The sequence below is a fragment of the Clinocottus analis genome, unplaced genomic scaffold (genome assembly GCF_023055335.1).
Source record: "Clinocottus analis isolate CAN_PGR_092001 unplaced genomic scaffold, fCliAna1.0.p SCAF_1, whole genome shotgun sequence".
Lineage (NCBI taxonomy): Eukaryota > Metazoa > Chordata > Actinopteri > Perciformes > Cottidae > Clinocottus > Clinocottus analis.
Window position 1 is genome coordinate 20,601,190 of NW_027175820.1, and position 18,063 is coordinate 20,619,252.

An 18,063-nucleotide genomic window follows, 5' to 3' on the forward strand; every position below is an offset into this window, starting at 1 on the left:
CTATTGAGCTGGGTGAGATCAGACTCCCTCCAGTCATCTATAGGGCTGTATGTGAGCATTGGCTCACTAAAGGCTAAACGTTAACACTGTAGCACACTCATAGAGAGCAATCAGAAGTAAAAGTAGATGCTGATGATATATGTTGGCAATGGGACCAGAACTAGCTCTTGGCTTTGGCCAAAAAGCTGAGGGCACAAGATGTGCACGTTTACATGTCTTAAATCGGTATATCTTGTAAAAAGGTAATATGAAAACATTTTCTTTTTACTTGTATTTTCTTTTCTTTTTTTTTTAAATGTTTTTTTTTTTTGCTTATGTGTTTTTTTTTTGTACAAATCTTTGTATAACCTGTTGAGACATAACAAAACAGATTAAACCAACAGAAAAAAAATCATCCAACAAAAAAAAATTCCCATGCATAAGTTATGTCCCACTCTTACTGATTGCATTTGTAAGTTACCATCTTAATAAAATCTGTTTGTCTGTTGATCAACATGACATTTTTGATTTTGTACATTTCCAGCCATTTGCTTTTTTTTCTTCTTTTTTTTGAAAGGGGATACAATTTCTCATCCCATTTTCCAGCAGGTGGTTCCAGGTATTGCTGCAGAGTAGATTCCAGACACCAGACCTGTCTATTCCTGTACAGCAGGAGGCGCAAGAGGCATGTTGTGTAGATGCTGGCTGCAGGAAGAAACACCACTCCATAAAAGAAGCTATTGGGAAGCAAATGAGCTCGTGTCCATAGTGATTTCAGTTCAAGTTCAAGAAATTAAACTCCGTTTCCTATAACAATTCTTTTTTTGTTCTTTTTTTTCTGCTCAAAATTGTTGCTTGTCGCCCTGAAAAGCTTGACGGAGAGACAGATACCGTAGATGTTTGAATACTTCTAACAACCTCCCGAGGCTGGAGTCTGGCAGCAGAAGTGGGACAGGGCAGTCAGTCAGTTGCAGACAAGGACGGGAAGAGGGAGACGGCAGGGAGGAGAGGGGCGGGGCAGGCGAGTTCACCCCTATCTGCAGAGGTCTTCCTGTGTCGAGTCCCGCACATTTTTCCTCTTCTTGCTGTTGCCCTGGTGGTGTGGCTTGTTGCTCTGATGACTTTTGGTGCTAGAAGAGGAGCTCTGCTGCCCATGGTGGCCGCTCTTATTATTAGAACGAGACATCCTGGCCTGGGGAAAGAAACACGCAGGACGAAAACAATGCGAAAGTCAGGATGCACGCAGGACATCTTTTGGGGATTCAATACAACGTGCTGTAATGCTATCGTTTCATTCAATTGCTCTTTATCAAGCATATTGCATAAGACAATGCCACCAAATATGTTCCCGCTATCTGTACACCAGTGACATGTTCAGTTATTCAGGGATAATGTGTATGTATATGTAAAAGGTAACGCTTAGACCAACCTTTCCACCCTTGTTGCTTCCAGAAGGAGTGCTGTTTGCCTGGCTCTGTGGTCGGTTATTATTGACGACAGTAGACTTTTCTCTGTGGGCGCTGGAGCCCCGGCCAGACTGCTGCTGCTTGGCTGTCTTACACGGCGTGCCATCAGAGTCCTGGGGAAACCAGCAAAAGGATAATTAGGATGCCATAAGCAGGTTGTCACCATGACGTTTTACTCAAGCCCAATATTTGCGACGTGTGCGCGCACAAAAGACTGACCACGTCGCTGGAGCTGGATGATGAGGCCGTGGAGGAAGGCGATAGCGGAGAAGAAGAGGGAGAGGACCGCAGTGATGGAGAGGAGGAATTGGAGGAGGTTTTGCTGTGGGGAGCAGACGGTAGAACTACAACAACATCATCATCATCATCATCATCATCATCTGGAACGTTGTTGTTGCACTCATCGAGCTGCTGGGACTCAAACAGCGTGACATCATTTCCTATAGAAACGGAGAAGGGGAAAATGTAGACACAAAGGTTAACCGAGCCCTGTGACTGTAAAAGCTAGTTTTAATAGGACTTCAAATATCCTATGAATTAAAGAAAATTGCAAAAGACTGAACATACTGTTGAGTGGCAGATCATTCTGAGACTGGCTCCCCCAGTTCTTTCTGATCCATTCCCTGTACTCATCCACTTCCTGTGTTACCCGGATTATTCGGCCCAGTATGCTGTGATGAGATAGAGCAAAGGGTAGACCTCTTATACCAGTGTTTGCAAATGCTTCTCATAATGACAGAGTATTTTTAGAGTATGATGAAACAATCTAACAAATCAAATACTTAGATTTTATGATTTGCAATATACACAACAGCGGCAGTTTATTGTTGTGAAATCACAACAATAAAGGATGCCGTCATCGACCACTACTCCAAATCTTACCTCTCTGTCTCGTTATTGGGGTAGTACTTGGCAATGGGTGACACGGCGTGGCTGAGCACCACATAGGCGTAGTCGAAGGCCTGCTTCACTTGCATGGCGCCGTATGAACTCCGACCAACATCGTTGTCTGTTGGAGGCAAGGCAGACGGCGTAAACGCTAGAACACGACAACCTGCCAATACACGTCATTCCCTTTTATCCGTTGAGTTCACTGTTCCTACCAGGCTGCAGTGGGTCCTCGATGTACAGCATGGAGGGCCTGTAGCAATCCATCATGTTCTTCTGAACCTCATCTTTGGCAACGTAGCAGCCTCCATCTTTTATCCTGATGCCCGTTTTCAGGTAGTTGAAGTGGCGGCCGTAAAGCTCAAAGAATTCAATGAGCAGGACGCCCATGTTGATGTTGGGGCTGCACACATCTTCCCTGTAGTGAAGCTGGAAAACACGCAGCGCAAGAAGATTTATTGCAAACGGTTACGGGAGATTTTAATACTTTTGCTGAGATAGCATGATAGTCTTTACATTGCATGCTCTGAATACTGCATTCAGTGCTATCTCAGATTGTTTTTTATACAGAATTGTAGATATTTTTAAAGACAGAATTAAAAATACAGATCTGTAAAGGAATGAGCACCACATGTCATTAAGCCAATAAGAACGCAAACTATTCAAGACACATTTATCAATGTGTTGATAAGAAACACTATGAGCTCTTGTGGATGATTAAGTGTATCTGACCTGCAGGAAGCTGACAGCCATGAGGAAGAGACTGTAGGAGCCAATTCCACCAGTAAAAACCTCATTGAGGTCCCTCTGCAGTAGGAACTGCTTCAGCACCAGGACCAGGTAAGGCAGCACGGGGTATTTCTACGGGACAAAACATAGACACAGTGAGGTCATAGTGAGAATGTGGATAGTTACAGCACCCTTAGGAGGACAACAGGAGTTTTAAGACAAAAAAGTGCAGGACCTTAAGCGGCTGTCATACTGATCAGTGAAAAATTTAAAATCTCGTGGTACTTTGTCAAACTGGATTTCCGCATTGTCACCATTTTAAAAAAGAAGCAGAATGATGGGATTGGTTTACGAGCGGGGGCTGTCTGTGACAGGGCTGGGATTACTTCTCGCGGTAGTGATAGATTGCTACCCGTTAAGTCCGAGACAAGCTGCACAAACTATATATACACTTAAAATAGGAAGAACACTGGCTACTGGTGTACAGGCCAGAATACAGGAAGTGTTGTTAACTGTACCTCTTTGAATTCCTTGATGAGCCGGGCAGCTTTAACGCCACTCTTCACATTGAAGCTGATGTCCACTTTGACCTCAGTGAAGGAGTCGGTCAGCTTGATGATGGGAACCTGAAACACACGATACAAATGCTGATACTGAGGAAAACAATCACATCAATCAAGTGCTTGGCTCAAGAGCCTCCTGACATCTTTCTGTAAGACACTGAGTCAAAAAAAACACACATGCAATCATCCACAAATCCACATTTTCTGATCTAATCCATTGCTAAACTACTTAAGCAAAGATTTCAAATGCTAATCTGCTTTTAGAATCCCGAACAAAAGTGAAAGGTGAAATGCAAACAAAAGCTTTAATCAAATCCTTTAAGTCCTGATATAAAATAAACTCTGATGTGTAAAAAAAAAAAAAAAAAAAATCAAAGTTCCAGGCATACTGCTCTACACTTGAGGCATTTCCCTGGATGCACGTCTGAATACAAAGCCTGTAGTATGCCAACCAGTTTAGTGAGGGTTTAGGAACTGTCAACATCGATGTGATTTATAGCTCGTAAAACTAACCAACATCAAATACCTGAATATGACAGTCAACGTCATACTGATTAATGACTGACAACAATGATTGTTGACTATTATAAATCCTATTTGGCCAAATGCAGCCATTTGTACACCAACAGATTAATGGAACTGACAGTATATGAAATACTCGGCAAGGAAAAAGACTTAAGACTCTACACTTGTGATTGATTACGGTCTTACCGTGGCTTTGTCCAAAACTTTGATAGAGTTCTCATCTGCGACGTTCCTCTTCCGGAGAGCCTCTTCAAGTGTCCAGAGTGGGAGCGTCTCCCACTTTCCAAACACTACCAAGTCAATGTCACTGGTGGAAGAGAGACATGACAGGTATCACTTAGGTCCACTACATTACGCACAACTTAAACTGTACAATAACTAGTTCAATAATTCAACTGCGCAATTACTGCGTTAATACTGCATTTTATTTTACATAGTAAGTCCAGACTTTGTAACGCATCACTTGACTGAATAGAAGCACAAACTACATGTAGTCCTAAATGTACAAGCACTAACAAAAATACCTTTCTACTGAGAAACACACCAACAGCTAATGGACTAATCTGTGTGTAACTTTTGAAAATGGGAATCACATTCTTGCTCTTACAAAACGAAAAGCACTCCCTTGCACAATTCCGCACACTCTGAGGTTTTGCTGCTACAGCCACCACATAGCCTGCTATGACCAGCAGTTTATGGAGGCTAATGTTAGCATTCCTCTGGTAAAGAAAGAGTGTAACTGCTGTGTAACGGACATTAGTCAGTTTGCTGACTTCATAGCTGCCCTCTATTGTTACATTTTGTTTCAGTATTTACTCATGTACTGTAAGGCAAGACCCCTCTAACTTATAATACACTAATATTAATTATAACTACCTGCCAATTCAGAGGTTTAGTGTGTAATTTCAGCAGTGTAGTGTTTTCACTACATACAGAATGTCACACACAAGCATCCACTACAAACAAGACATGCACACAGACAAACAAGTGTGCACGCACACAGTGTAAATGATCTGCGCTGTGTGACTTAAATGCAGGAAAATAGACACATTTGTTTCCTGAACCACAGAAGCACACCAAAGCAGATTCACACACATTGCCCGATGACATGCACGCATCCGTTAACAGCTTAGTTTCTTTTAAGTGCTCAGTCGGGTGTGAAGAGTCCACTGATCCAGGCGACTTGTCTGTGTCCGACATTTATTTGTTGCGAGTGTGTATGCGGTTGTGTGTTTTTGTGAACGTGTGGTGTGGCTGTTGCTGGCCTTTCTCAGAATGAAGTCTACTTTTTTTTTTTTTTTAAAGATCCAGGATCAACAGTGCTAATAATTAAACAAAAGCAAATGAGGTGTTGGCCAACACAGAGAAAAGTATTTTTGTTAGGGAGCCAGTTCACAGTTAAGTTTGGCAAAGACGAAAAGAGAGCAAACATGTGTTTGAAAAAGGGTGTTTAGGAAACAAAATGGCTCACCTTGTTGGCAGATAAAGACCAGTGCTGAAACTCCCAAAGACTTGGACCTGGAGTGATAAGAAACCTAGGTTAACATGTATACAGCTATCATTTTGTGGATTCAATAGATTACATTAATGTATGCATATCCTACAGAACCATCCAACACCTGAACTATTCTATCAATTTATTTTTGACAGTTGCTTTAATCTTTTAATATCTTCTAATCTATACTACTGCACAGACTTGCCTGAAATTGTGTCACCAAGCACAGATCAACTTGGCTTCTAATTTTCCCACGCTAAGCTTCATTGCAATAAAAAACCTGTTCTCCTCGCTGCATAAATATCACTATTTTTCAGCTTAACATGGTGTTGATTTAATGACAAGCCCAAACAAACAGCAGCAGAGGTGTGGTACAAAAACTACCTATCAGGGGTTAATTGAAAGCGTGTGTAGTATGACTATTATAACACTTCAGTTGCATTTCAAATAAGGGATTAAAGACCAGGGTGGCTTCAATGAAACAAGCAAATCCTCCACTAATGTGGAAGTTGGCTATTGTGCTGATCAAAACAGACTTGATGAAAATATCTCCAGCCTTTTAACCTTTATACAGTGCACAAATTGGTGTGTGTACAGAAATAGAGTTAAGCCTTGACCCTACCATTACTCCCTCAAACCACCTCCCTGCATCACACATCAACTAGTAGTACAAACTCTGGTTTACAGCCCAGTCACATGTGCAGGGCTAAGCCGATTAAAGAGCCCTGTTTGTGAATGAGTGTATAGCAAGGGTGACAGGTTAGGTAACTCCAGGTGGTCACCCTGGTGAGATATGTTATCTTGACTTGACATTCTGCAGGCAAACCTTTGCTGGTAGCGTGAGTGTGATCCGTGTACAACGTTCACAACGTGTTTAAAAAGCATTTCAAATGCTTTATAGAAATACAATAAAGAAGCTTTTGTGGGCATTTTTACAGCTGATCCAGAAATAGCCGACAAGATTGTGATTTGTCTGGTCAGTGTCTGGTCGAGGTCTACGCCTCTAAGTTCATCGACTAAACAGGATCATGTTGAGCAGATGACCGCGCTGACCTTGTCCATTCCACAGTGGAAAGGCAATAAAAACAAGGCAGGCTCGGAACAGCATTGTGCCCCTTAATTTAGGAGCAGCTAAGCTCACTTTGAAGCCCCCTGCTCTATCAGCATGATCGGAGTCAGCGTGTAGTAGAATGCCCGAGGTGGTGCTGATAACATGGCCCAAACCGAGTACCGTGCAGCAGGGAGATAACAGAAAACAACAGGATGCTTTATGACATTAGCTGACTGTGTTGCAAATTACAGAGGTCCCTCCAAGGTGTCCAAAAGTTGCCTGTTCACAGTACTCAATCAATGCAGGCATTATGCTCAGTTTTTATAATTGACCAAATATTTCCACTATTACACAAATACATTTTGTTTCTACCAAAACAAAATAGCCTCCAGTGTTTAAGTAGCTTTCAGATTACAGCTCAGACTTTCTGGAGGACAGCTGGGGGCAGTTTTTAGCCTGATTTTCGGAGGCACGCTGGAAGATCTGGTCTGTTACGCCCTGCAATTCAAACGTAAAACCACAAAGAAATATCTGTTTTTGGTGTCGGTGAGGAGGATGTGTACCTCAGCACTGGGCCACAGGTCGTGGATGACTCCCTTGATTCTGTCCACTACCTCCAGTCTCATCTTCTCCTCTTCTGGCCGTGGGGAGATGTACTTATAGAAGTCAATGACCTCCTCGTGTAACCTGTGAATGACAGAACACAGTGTTGTGAAGAGTGCGACACTGTTTTGTGTGTATGTTAATCCTGTGAATTAAATATCCTGACAATGAAAATGTTCTTTTGCATTGGTGGAATTATCGGTCTTCAAAAACTCAAAAAGCTGGATCGTGTATCGCGTCTGATTGCCAAAAAAGTCAACCTTCTCTTGGCTAAGTAAGTTTCTAAAAAAAAGAAAGCAGGCATTTCCAATTCTCAAAATATTTCCATGATCAGCTTTTATTCTAGAGGTACAAGTGAATTCATGACTATTATTGGTTGGAATATATGAATCGGAGTCGTCAATCAGGTGTCTGATACGGGTGGAGGTTAATTATTACTGAAAATAAAAAAGGGTCAATAATACTAGAGAAAACCTGGAAAGCAGCTGTGTTTTTATCATCGCAAACCAACCATTTATTTGTGGGGTAAAACAGTAAGGCAGGGCTGAGGAAAAACAAAAACAAGAACCTGTACTGTGTCCCTGTGTTATGTCAGTAAAAAAATAAGTTATCTCAGTAAGGGCAGGCTACACAAGGGTACTGCATTCAACCTTGGAACAAGTCACTCTGCCCACATAGGCTGACCTTTACAATGACCAGTTTGGTCTGTATACACATAGATGACAAGTCTTTGTGGGTGGACAAGAACACAAACATAAAGGAGAACACTAACACACACAAGCATGTACACATGCACAAAAACCCATAAAGAGCCAAATCAATCCAATAATAGGAACAATCCTCTTGGCAGAAGAGAAAGAAAATGTTTTGCTATTTAAAAATAAAATAAGGCTGCAAAGTAAAGCCTGCATAGACCACAGAAAGTTGGACAAGAAAAACACTTGCAGCTACCAACACTAACTGACTGACTGACTGCTGTTTGGATAACCACCAAAGAGCACTGTGTGTGCGTCCAGTGTCTGGGTGTTATGCAACAAGAACACTTCACCTGACCTCAGTCAAAGTTCACTGGGACTCACCTATATTATTATTATTATTATTATTATTATTATTATTATTATTATTTGTTAGGTTTTAGACAATCTGGTAGAAGCCCAGGCTACGGAGGCAACACTGAAACGTTGCCTGTCTGTTAACCACGAGGGGGAAAATACGAGCACAATGTCAGATAATGTGAGTTTATTACAAAGTCACATTTAAAAGAAGGAAAATGCTGTCCTAAATGTAGTGAATATAATGTAGGTTATCACTAAACTTAGGATAAAAGAAGGACTGAACAACCAGAAAGTCCATGACAACATGGATTTTCTTCTGTTAAATATTGAATCCAAATGAACTGCAATTGTAGTGTCATCAACAAAAATCAGTACAAATTAAGCGTATAGTGGATGATTTGGTCAGATTAAGATATAGAGCCACTGGAAACAGAGTTTCTATTTGCTTTGTGTGGTTGTTTGTTAATTCTTAAACACTTTGTGCTTTTAACCTGGCATTAAATGGGACTTCTATCTTGTTTGAAGTGTGACGGGCTGAAGCTTTGATGCCCCGCCCACTTTTGTCTTTCTGATAACAGGCTGTTTCAATTTCATTGTTGTTCAATTTGTTACTTTTCTATTAAGGACGAAGAGGAAACAGTTTTAGTTTACATTTACTGCACCTCCTCCAACCACTGCACATTTCAATGACCTAATCCTCTTTTCCCTGTGCACACGCAGAGAGTCCAGCCTCCATCACAAACACATTAGGTTTCATTTTAGGAGAAAAGAAACAGCAGCTACAGTCTGCATTACAAAACACAACATAAGTTTTGATTTGGAAGAGAACACAGATGTCTGTAGCTGACTTATGCATCATTAAGACACCACAGCCCAAAGCCCAACACCAAATCAACCACATTGTAAGAGCAGTTGAATTGAAGGATTGTATAGGGTTGGGGCTAAAATGATTTCACTCAGCTTTAGTGCATTTTCATAAATATTAACCTCTAAAGAGGGCATTCATATTAATTCATCTTTTTGGTTTGATTCTTTTAAGGTGCAACAAATTACACTATAAAAAACACAACTGGTAAAATGCATTTCCATTCCACAACAGCACCAGTAAGTTTCATTTTACAGCAAACAGAATGCTACTGCTCCCTGGTCGTCACGTGTTAGGAGCAGTCATAGAAATAATGTCTCATGCCACACCTTGCTAGATCAAGTTTCATCTCAGCCCTGCGCATGCTTAGGGAGCACATGGACCCTTGGCACTGTTTATCTCTTAATCCCACTTGCCTATATCATTGTAATATTATGTAATCTCAAGGAACAGATTTCCAGAGCTGAAGGGGAAAAAAAATGTTCTCTCGCTTGCTTAGCATTTGGAAGAATAACAGAAGGGAAATGAGAAGAAGGGCTGCAATGGAGGATACAACAAGTGCTAAGCAGTCTTCTAACAGCAAGCCATGCAGTGACACACAGCTCAGAGGACATGCAGAATTGTGCTTCTTTGTTTCTTAATGTTCACACTAAAAGTAACGCTTCAAAAACAATTATTTTCAGAACTGAGAAAAGATTTGGTCTCCAAAACATCAGAATACAATACAAAATACCCACCATAGTTCCACAGAGCCTCAGTTAAACACCTAATGTTAAGAAAATAAATAAAAGAAAGTCGTCTCATCTGGAACCATCCATTGTTTGGCATTTCTGCTTGAAAATGATAAACAATTTTCCGTCCCTGTAGTCAATCAATCTCAATTGTGTAAGCACTGATTTTTAATTTGGTATCGCATCACAGTCATAACGTTGGAATTATTGCTAGCTGTAGGTGACGTGCATTTTAAGGCAGCATTGTACGGTCATACCCAAAGTATGGGCATGACAAGACAATGAGCTCATGACTCAGGGCAATTTAAAAAAGGTCATGCGTGAGTGATGCAGTAGACCATCAACCATCTAAAAACATTTGCTCATAGAACATTTCTTATTACAAAAATCCAAAGAATAATTTCTTACTATACAAACCAACAAAGAAAGTGCACGTAGCCCATTATATAATAGATCCAGTACTGGGACCGCAAAAGTAGGATCAGTGTATCCCTACTGCTATTGCAATCCTCTGTTGCATGTCAATTATTGCATATTATTATGAAACACTGCTTCACAATGAGCTTCAGTAGACCCTCGACATTCCTACATGGCTTCTCCATGAATGCACTGCAACACCTCGTCAGAGAATTATAATGATGGACTTTACACAGCTCAAAGAAGAAGGAAAATGGAAAGGCAATAGAAAAAAAATTATGAGCATGCAAAGGTAAAAATAGAGAAAGGCATAAGTGGAAGTTAAAAGGTTCAGGGCCAGAAACACCCAGAAGGTGAACAAAAACATTGAGCGGGAGGGAGGATTGGGTGTGGTGCTGAAATGCCTTCATGTGAACGAGAGCCATCTGTTAAGTTGGGTTGCATGAAGGAAAAAGAGGTTATTGTCACATAACACTGACTACTACTTACTGACAGTTCATATACCTTGGCACAACGGTACAAAGGTGTCTTTCAAATTGCCCGTAGCATAGTTTAAGAATGTAATACTTAATAACAGGCATGCTGGAACATAAAAAACACCTGCCTAGATATATAGATATGTGTAAAAGACAGTGAACAGTGTTCCAGTGTTGTGTATTAGATCAGGTTGGTCATTGCTGAAAGAGGTGTGACCATTGTTGTGGCCATATTGTCCTAGAAAGCGTCCCAACATCATGACCCTTTTATTTTTTTGCAAGGGTTGAAATTTTGGCCCTGGACATCCTTTGCAACAAAAGAGGGTAGTTTGTGTCATGCGACACTGCTGTGTCTACGTTTACTGGGTTGCTAGGAGGCAAATACATCGCATCCCACACTGTTTTTTCTAAATGAGGACAACCTCAAACGGAGGCAGAGGTGTCAATGTCTCGAAGATGGCAGATGCATTAATGTTTCATCAATTAACTGATCTGGGGTGCTACATGTTGGCCACTGAGACAAAGCGGCTCAAGTTACCCAGAAGCCCAAACACTGCGGTCTGCTAGTGGTAGGCTTGATCATGAAGCAGAGTACAGTCAAAAGACGGTCAAAAGAGGAACAGTTAAGCTCTACATATGGTAATACCAGTCCAGAATAAACAAATTGTTTGTCACACACCAATAATTATCTGTTGATTGTCTGAGCTTCATATAAAAAATCCTTTGTCGCAGCATCAACTGATCTGGTGTCAGTGTAGGAACTAAGGCAATCGCTTTGTACTAAAAATTCTAATTACAGATTTAATGTTGTAAACAACAAGAATGAAATGTACGATGTGAAATAGTCGCGCCAAATTAATTTGATTTGTTTTCTATATTTCTTGATGTGAAACAGCTTCAATGTCGTAGCTACTATTTAGAAGTAGTTTGCAGTGAAGATTGCAACATTCATCAAAGTGTGTACAGCTTAACTACTGCCAATAGAGAAACATGTGGTTTCACCAACTACAATTTAAAACTAGCTTTCCCAATACCGACGAATGCAAGGTCATGTGACGCTTGTCATGCGTTTGCTTTTCGTAAGTTATATATATATCTATATATCTATATATCTATATATATATATCTATATATAATATATCTATATATATATATCTATATATATATATATATATATATATATATATATATATATATATATATATATATATATATATATATATATATATATATATATCTATCTATCTATCTATCTATCTATCTATCTATCTATCTATCTATCTATCTATCTATCTATCTATCTATCTATCTATCTATCTATCTATATATATATATATATATATATAGATATATATATATATATATCATTGTACTTCTTACTATTCATTTTTAATTACATTAAAATAACTTACATATATTTCTGGTTAGTTTGGCAAGTTTATTACACACTTTAAAATGTGATTTTAAAGCAACACTTTAGCAGTCGTAAAAAGATAGGAAGAGAAAAAAAATGATTAACTTCGGCCACAAGAAAAGGAATTTGTCAAAGGCCAGCCATTCTGTAAATATGCTGAGAAGGTCACAGTTTGACCACACGTTATGAAAAGAAATGCAGAACACTGTGTATCGCTCACTGACTGCATTAGTCTGGAGCATGGGAAGGCTTTCCATTGGACAGGAAGAAGCAAAAAAAGGAAAACACATTCCTTGCTACACATGGGAAGGCTGAGTTATGGTGAGCTGCCCACACATGCTGTTCAGACGGGGCCCGTTTCACCTACAGTCCAAATGGCCAGCATGCAGACTTCTCTCTCTCCACAGGCTTACAAGCTTTGGCCGAGAGCCAGCCAGCGAGCTGAGAGGGGAGAGCGTGACATAGATGTCAAAGCCAGTAGAGGCTGGAACCACGGTTCTAATAATGGAGCTTCAGTCACAGAGGTGCTATCTGTGTGCTGGTGCTGGGAATCATAAATCTCCAAAAGACAGGGGCAATAAATGGCAATAAAGGCATGAACTAGGGCTACTCATCAGTGAGCGATTAACCACACATTTCATTAGCCTGCAAGTGATGTTCTGCTTCAACACTTGGAATTTGCTGCCAACGCTGAGCTCTACTAAAATTAATCAAGTATAGGCTGCGCAGTCATTACTGCCATTTTGGGGCAGAGGAGCAAATTGCTTCGCGTGAATAAGACATTCAACATAAGTGAGGATGTAAGTTTACAACAAAGATGTCAAAAGGAAAAGAGTAGAAGGTCATGCCTTTCCATTCACAGGCAGACTCACAAAACAAGCCATGCAGGACAAGTAGCATAAACAAGAGCCATAGTCGAGGTGCCCTTGTGCACAATAGTAAAACTCTAAAAAAAAAAAAAAAAAAAAATTAAAACAACGTGGATGCTACCAAATGTAAAAGATAGACTACCAGCATTGTTCTGCTAGAACTGAAGAACTCATTGACCCGGTAATCTCAGCACACCAAATATGTACTGTTCATGACCCAGATGCGCTGACAATGTGTATTTTTCTCACCATAAAACCTACGATAACTAATCAACAAAATGTCAAGATAAGACAATTCATGTGACACTGCGTAATTCTAAGAGCAACTTGTATTATACATTAAAGATGGTACCTGCTCAACCTAGCTATTAGGCAATTCATGTAGCATACATTAAACAGATAATGTAACAGTAACTTTCACATTAGACAATGTCATTTTTCCTGCTTCCAGTCTGCATCAGTTAGTTAGTGTTTACAATAAATATAACTGCAGCAAATGGAACAGAATTGAAACTGTTTTTGTATTTTACCAGAGAAACATTGTATGAAATGCCATTAGTTAAAACCACCATTTCAGATGCCATTTCGTGACGACCCAATAGAGGATGAACCTTGTAAATTGTGTCTCCTCCTTATATACAAGAGACAGCCTTTTCCTCCCCTTGGCAGTTCAAAACAACTACAAACACTTGGGATTTCCGACGTGCTTCAAGTAAATCCACTGATCACTCTGAATAAATTATTTCACAATGGCTCTCTGTTATAAAATGACTGGAATTTAGGAACATTGCATCTTGCCTACACAATAAAAACCCAGAACACGCCAGATCAGAACACAGTTCAGCCAGACAGAAATGGGCCACAGCTCTCCCAGGCTACACTGACTTCCTGTGCCCTTATAAAGAGTCTAAATAACTGTTCCACACCACCAAAAAATGAGGTGGAAACACTCCCTTAGAACTCCCAATCTGATTGGACAGACACTCAAGGGGCTTGGGTTTCTTTCTAGGAGGGTTGGCTTTGTTTTGTGGAAGTGAGGCCGTGTGCAGCATGTAAACACGGGTCCTTTTCCCCTGAGAGGCGGGCCGCTTCCTTGGACCTTCACTGCCCCACAAAGACTGGAAGAGCGTAAAATACAAATAAGCACATGCCTCCTCCGCCTCTGCAGCCCCCATTGCCAAATATAGTGTACAAACTGCCTCATGGTATAATGCATACTCCCACTTTCACCTTTTGTCTACTTGCGCATATTCAAATCCAACTAGGATACCCACTGCTCCCTAAACTGCTTAACCTGACTGAATGGTCAAACATCATTGTATTTCCTGCATACAACAGTGTGAAACCCCAAAAAAATGGAATCATAAGTGTAAACGGCAAAAAAGAAAAAGGGCTCTTTAGTGTTTTAATACGGAGCAAAAGTATTATAAAATGTGTATATCCAAGCAAGAGCCAATCATACATGGGAAGGAAGCAATGTAGTCACAACGGAGTTCGCCAATTTGACAAAACACTGACGCTCATTAACAACATGCTAGCATCAATGATGACAACAAGGCTAACTCTAACAAAGGAGTATAAGTAACCTCTATTTGGTGGATCGCTGATGTTGTATATACGCCGTTAACAACCGTGGTACAGCATGTATATTACTCTTCTACACAGCCCACATCCATACTGCATCCCTCCCAAGCAACAAAACATGGAGTATGTGCGAAGACATAACCATGGAATTAACATAACCTAGCAGCCAGGAGCTTTTACATCCACACAAATACTGTGTGCATTTTGAAATGCATTTCTTAATGCCGTAGAGCATCGTGACATTGTGAGTGGGGTTAGACAGAGAGCTCTCAGTGGTGGTTAGTGTGATCAAGGCTCTGAGGTTCAGGTATTAGCAGAGCTAATCACTAAGGAATGTCCTTATGCAAACACAGAGCTTCCATATTACTATAAATGAGGATCAGCCAAACAGAGCTCCACACTCTGTTCTGCTTGTCTACATCTGTCTAGCAAAGGGGCGGGGAATGGGCAAAACTCTGCACCTAAAAGGTCTTCAAAACAGAGCCCAACCCACCAAAATATTTCCCCCAAGTCATAATATCTAAAAGAACTTCTGGTGAGGTAAGGAGGTCACTGACGTAGTTATAAGTTAGTAGGTGCATTTATTACACCGTGAGACTTAATACTATTAAAAGCGACCAGCTCTGGTGCGAAGGTTAAATGTACAGCCTCTGTAAAGGACTTACAATATCATAAACAATTCTGTTCGTCATTCAGCAGGGGTGAACACACAGAAAAGAGTTTGCATTAAAGCTATAGATCACCCTACTTCTTATTGTTAACCTGAATGTGTCTGAATGCACACACACACACACACACACACACACACACACACACACACACACACACACACACACACACACACACACACACACACACACCTTTCTTTAATGACCGGTCAGGCTCCAACTATTGCAATTTAAAAAGAAAGATGTGCATTCAGAAACATTTTGACAAAATATAGGTGTGATTGGACAAATTTGACAGTCACTAGAAAATACAGTTATTTATGTTGGACGATTCAAAATCATCTGCCTTATACACATACTGGTTGTAAAACATTGTTAAAGCCTTTCTCTATGTCTGTGTTAGTGTGTATGTACTGCCAGCAACAATTATTGGTGTTCATACTGGCATGCATACTAATCATCTGAAACTGTAGTAGGTGCCATTGGACAAATCTATAACAAGCTTGGAAAAAAACAAGAAAGCAGGAAAAGCTGTATGTAGGTACGGTGCCTGTGGTCAAATCACAATGTCCACATTCACGAATTCAAAGTATGTGGGGGCTTAAGCTGTCCAACTGTCAAATCCTCGATGTGCTTGAGGGCTCCCTCGCAGACATTCTGAGCCCTTTATGCACACTTTCTATAAGTCCACATTTCTGCAGACTTTGCGGAAGGGAAACGCCACAATTCATAGCGTTGTTGCGCTAAACAAGGGGTTACCACCGAAGCCCCAAGTTGGAAAAGATTTTTTTTTAAAAAGGAAAACAACGTGGAATGCACATGAGCATTCAGCCTGGTGTATTAAATTAACACTGAAACATCAGAAAAGGCGGGGAGTACTGAATGAACATACTGACCTTTGCTGCTCACAATAAGCAGTTTGTCAACTTTGGTAGACTCATTCGTTCTCACTTTCTCTTAAGTGCTGAATATCTGTGGGAGTAGGGAGGCTGCAGGAGAACCAGTAAGATGGCTCAATCCATTAAAGTGTCACTTGTGTATGGGGGGAAAACCCTGTCACATTCTCAAAGCTCTCTTATGACTCTCCATTTCAACAATGTGTTGCTGATTGGCAGGTTTACTCCAATATGCACCTTACTGAAAAGCTGTAGGGTGCATACGCCTCCTGTGCACATACATGCTCCTTTATACAACAGTTTGTTTGCAACCACCTAATGAACATCATAATGTTAACAGCCCTGTTCCGTTTCTACATTCATATCCAAAGGCCTCATTTGTTGCAGCTGTGTGTTTATTCCTCCATCAGAAAACTTGTTCAAACACCAGTGATAAGAAAAACTAAAAAGACTTTATTGACTTAAATCGATCTGCACCTTGCTGTGTGAAGCGGCACAATGTATCAAAATGTGCGTGCTCATTGGTGGATAGACTCGCTTTCACAAATTAGTCGTGTAAGTAAGTCATCCAACTTTTGGGGCGGGGTGAGGCTGACAACCACAGTCGCCTCTCCCTGCATGTCATCTATGTGTGTTCGACATTGGTGTAAATCACAGCTCATCAACTCCTTGGTTTATAGACCGGCTCTGAAGGAGGCAAGTGTGGAATACATCCAATCGACTGTATGAAGTTACAACTCTTTCTTACCCGACAATTCCTTCCGAGTAGTTCCTGACTTTCCATGGCGTGCCCGCGTAACCATCGTTTCCTCCAGTGTTGGAGCTGCTGCCACTGTTCAAGAGGCTAGAATTGAATCCGAAAGTGCTAGCTTTGTTGTCTCTTTTCCTTTTGTTGTGGTGTACGTCCGTCCGCCACCTCGAAATCACAGCGACCCCACTGCCCTGCTGCTGCTGCTGCTGCTGCTGCTGCTGCTGCTCGCCTCCGACGACACCCTCCCTGCCACCGGCTCGGTTGTTGTAGTTGCTATTTGATTCCAGCGGAATAAAGTCCCGCTGTGCCGGGATGGATCTGTCCCCCATTATGCCCTGAGTCCTGGCTTCACCGCCGCCGGTGTTTGAGTCAAGTGCTCCGTTCCTGCCGGCGAGGACGGCTCCCGACGCCCCGTTGACGATCGCCTTGAGGCTCGACGTGCTCTGAGATCCGGTGGTGTAGCTGTTATTTACGTGCAAGTAGCCGAGCCCTTGGGTCGTCTCCCAAATCTGCATCCACAGGTTGTTCGCGGGTCCACGTTGTTCTGGTTGAAACCAGGCGATTCTTGGATCCATCAAACGACACTGTAGGCCCCCTCCACCCCCCGCCGCCCCACCGAGCAGTGCTCAGCTCGCGTGCAGCTAGCCAGCTCGCTAGCTAACGTTAGCTAACGTTAGCCTGCTAGCCTCGTTATAGCTGCCGCAAGCTGAGGTTCTCCGCTGCCCGTTACTTCTAGAATGTGTGGTAAAAGAAATAACCTTCCTTAGTGACGCCGATACACGGTTGTCAACTGAAAGTATCCACAGGAAATAAAACGAGACTCTGAGCCAAGGGTTAAAAAATGGTAGCTCAAGCCAAAGTTGGTTTGGAGACGGAAGAAACGTGCAGCTGCTGCTTGTCGAAGTGCCTCTCTGACCCTTTCCCCTGATCGTGGGTCCGTCAATGGCGAAGTGTACAGTGCTACCGCGCATGTGCGGAGCAAGTGAAAAAAGGGGGCGGGGTGTAGTTACGCAACAGACAACTGCTTTTTGTTACATA

General features: G+C 41.4%; 1 protein-coding gene across 1 annotated transcript; it reads right to left on the bottom strand.

Annotated features, from left to right (window-relative positions):
- Positions 1–782: 782 nt before the first annotated feature.
- tent4b (terminal nucleotidyltransferase 4B) lies at positions 783–17,976 on the bottom strand. The gene is made up of 12 exons (XM_068568634.1): positions 17,023–17,976; positions 7,260–7,383; positions 5,622–5,668; positions 4,337–4,457; positions 3,581–3,688; positions 3,066–3,194; positions 2,549–2,762; positions 2,328–2,454; positions 2,013–2,116; positions 1,665–1,885; positions 1,409–1,558; positions 783–1,171 (listed from the first exon to the last, which is right to left on the bottom strand). Exons 1-12 carry the CDS (start codon positions 17,598–17,600, stop codon positions 1,013–1,015), a joined length of 2,082 nt encoding a protein of 693 aa, XP_068424735.1. The 5' UTR covers positions 17,601–17,976; the 3' UTR covers positions 783–1,012.
- Between the last annotated feature and the right edge of the window lie 87 nt (positions 17,977–18,063).

Excerpts from the sequence above, each read along its gene's own strand:
- tent4b (XM_068568634.1), bottom strand. The coding sequence starts at position 17,600 with ATGGATCCAAGAATCGCCTGGTTTCAACCAGAACAACGTGGACCCGCG. Across the intron at positions 7,384-17,022 it reads TACTCGGAAGGAATTGTCGG|GTTACACGAGGAGGTCATTG; the intron begins GTAAGAAAGAGT and ends TGTCATTCACAG. Across the intron at positions 2,763-3,065 it reads TGGCTGTCAGCTTCCTGCAG|CTTCACTACAGGGAAGATGT; the intron begins GTCAGATACACT and ends CGTGTTTTCCAG.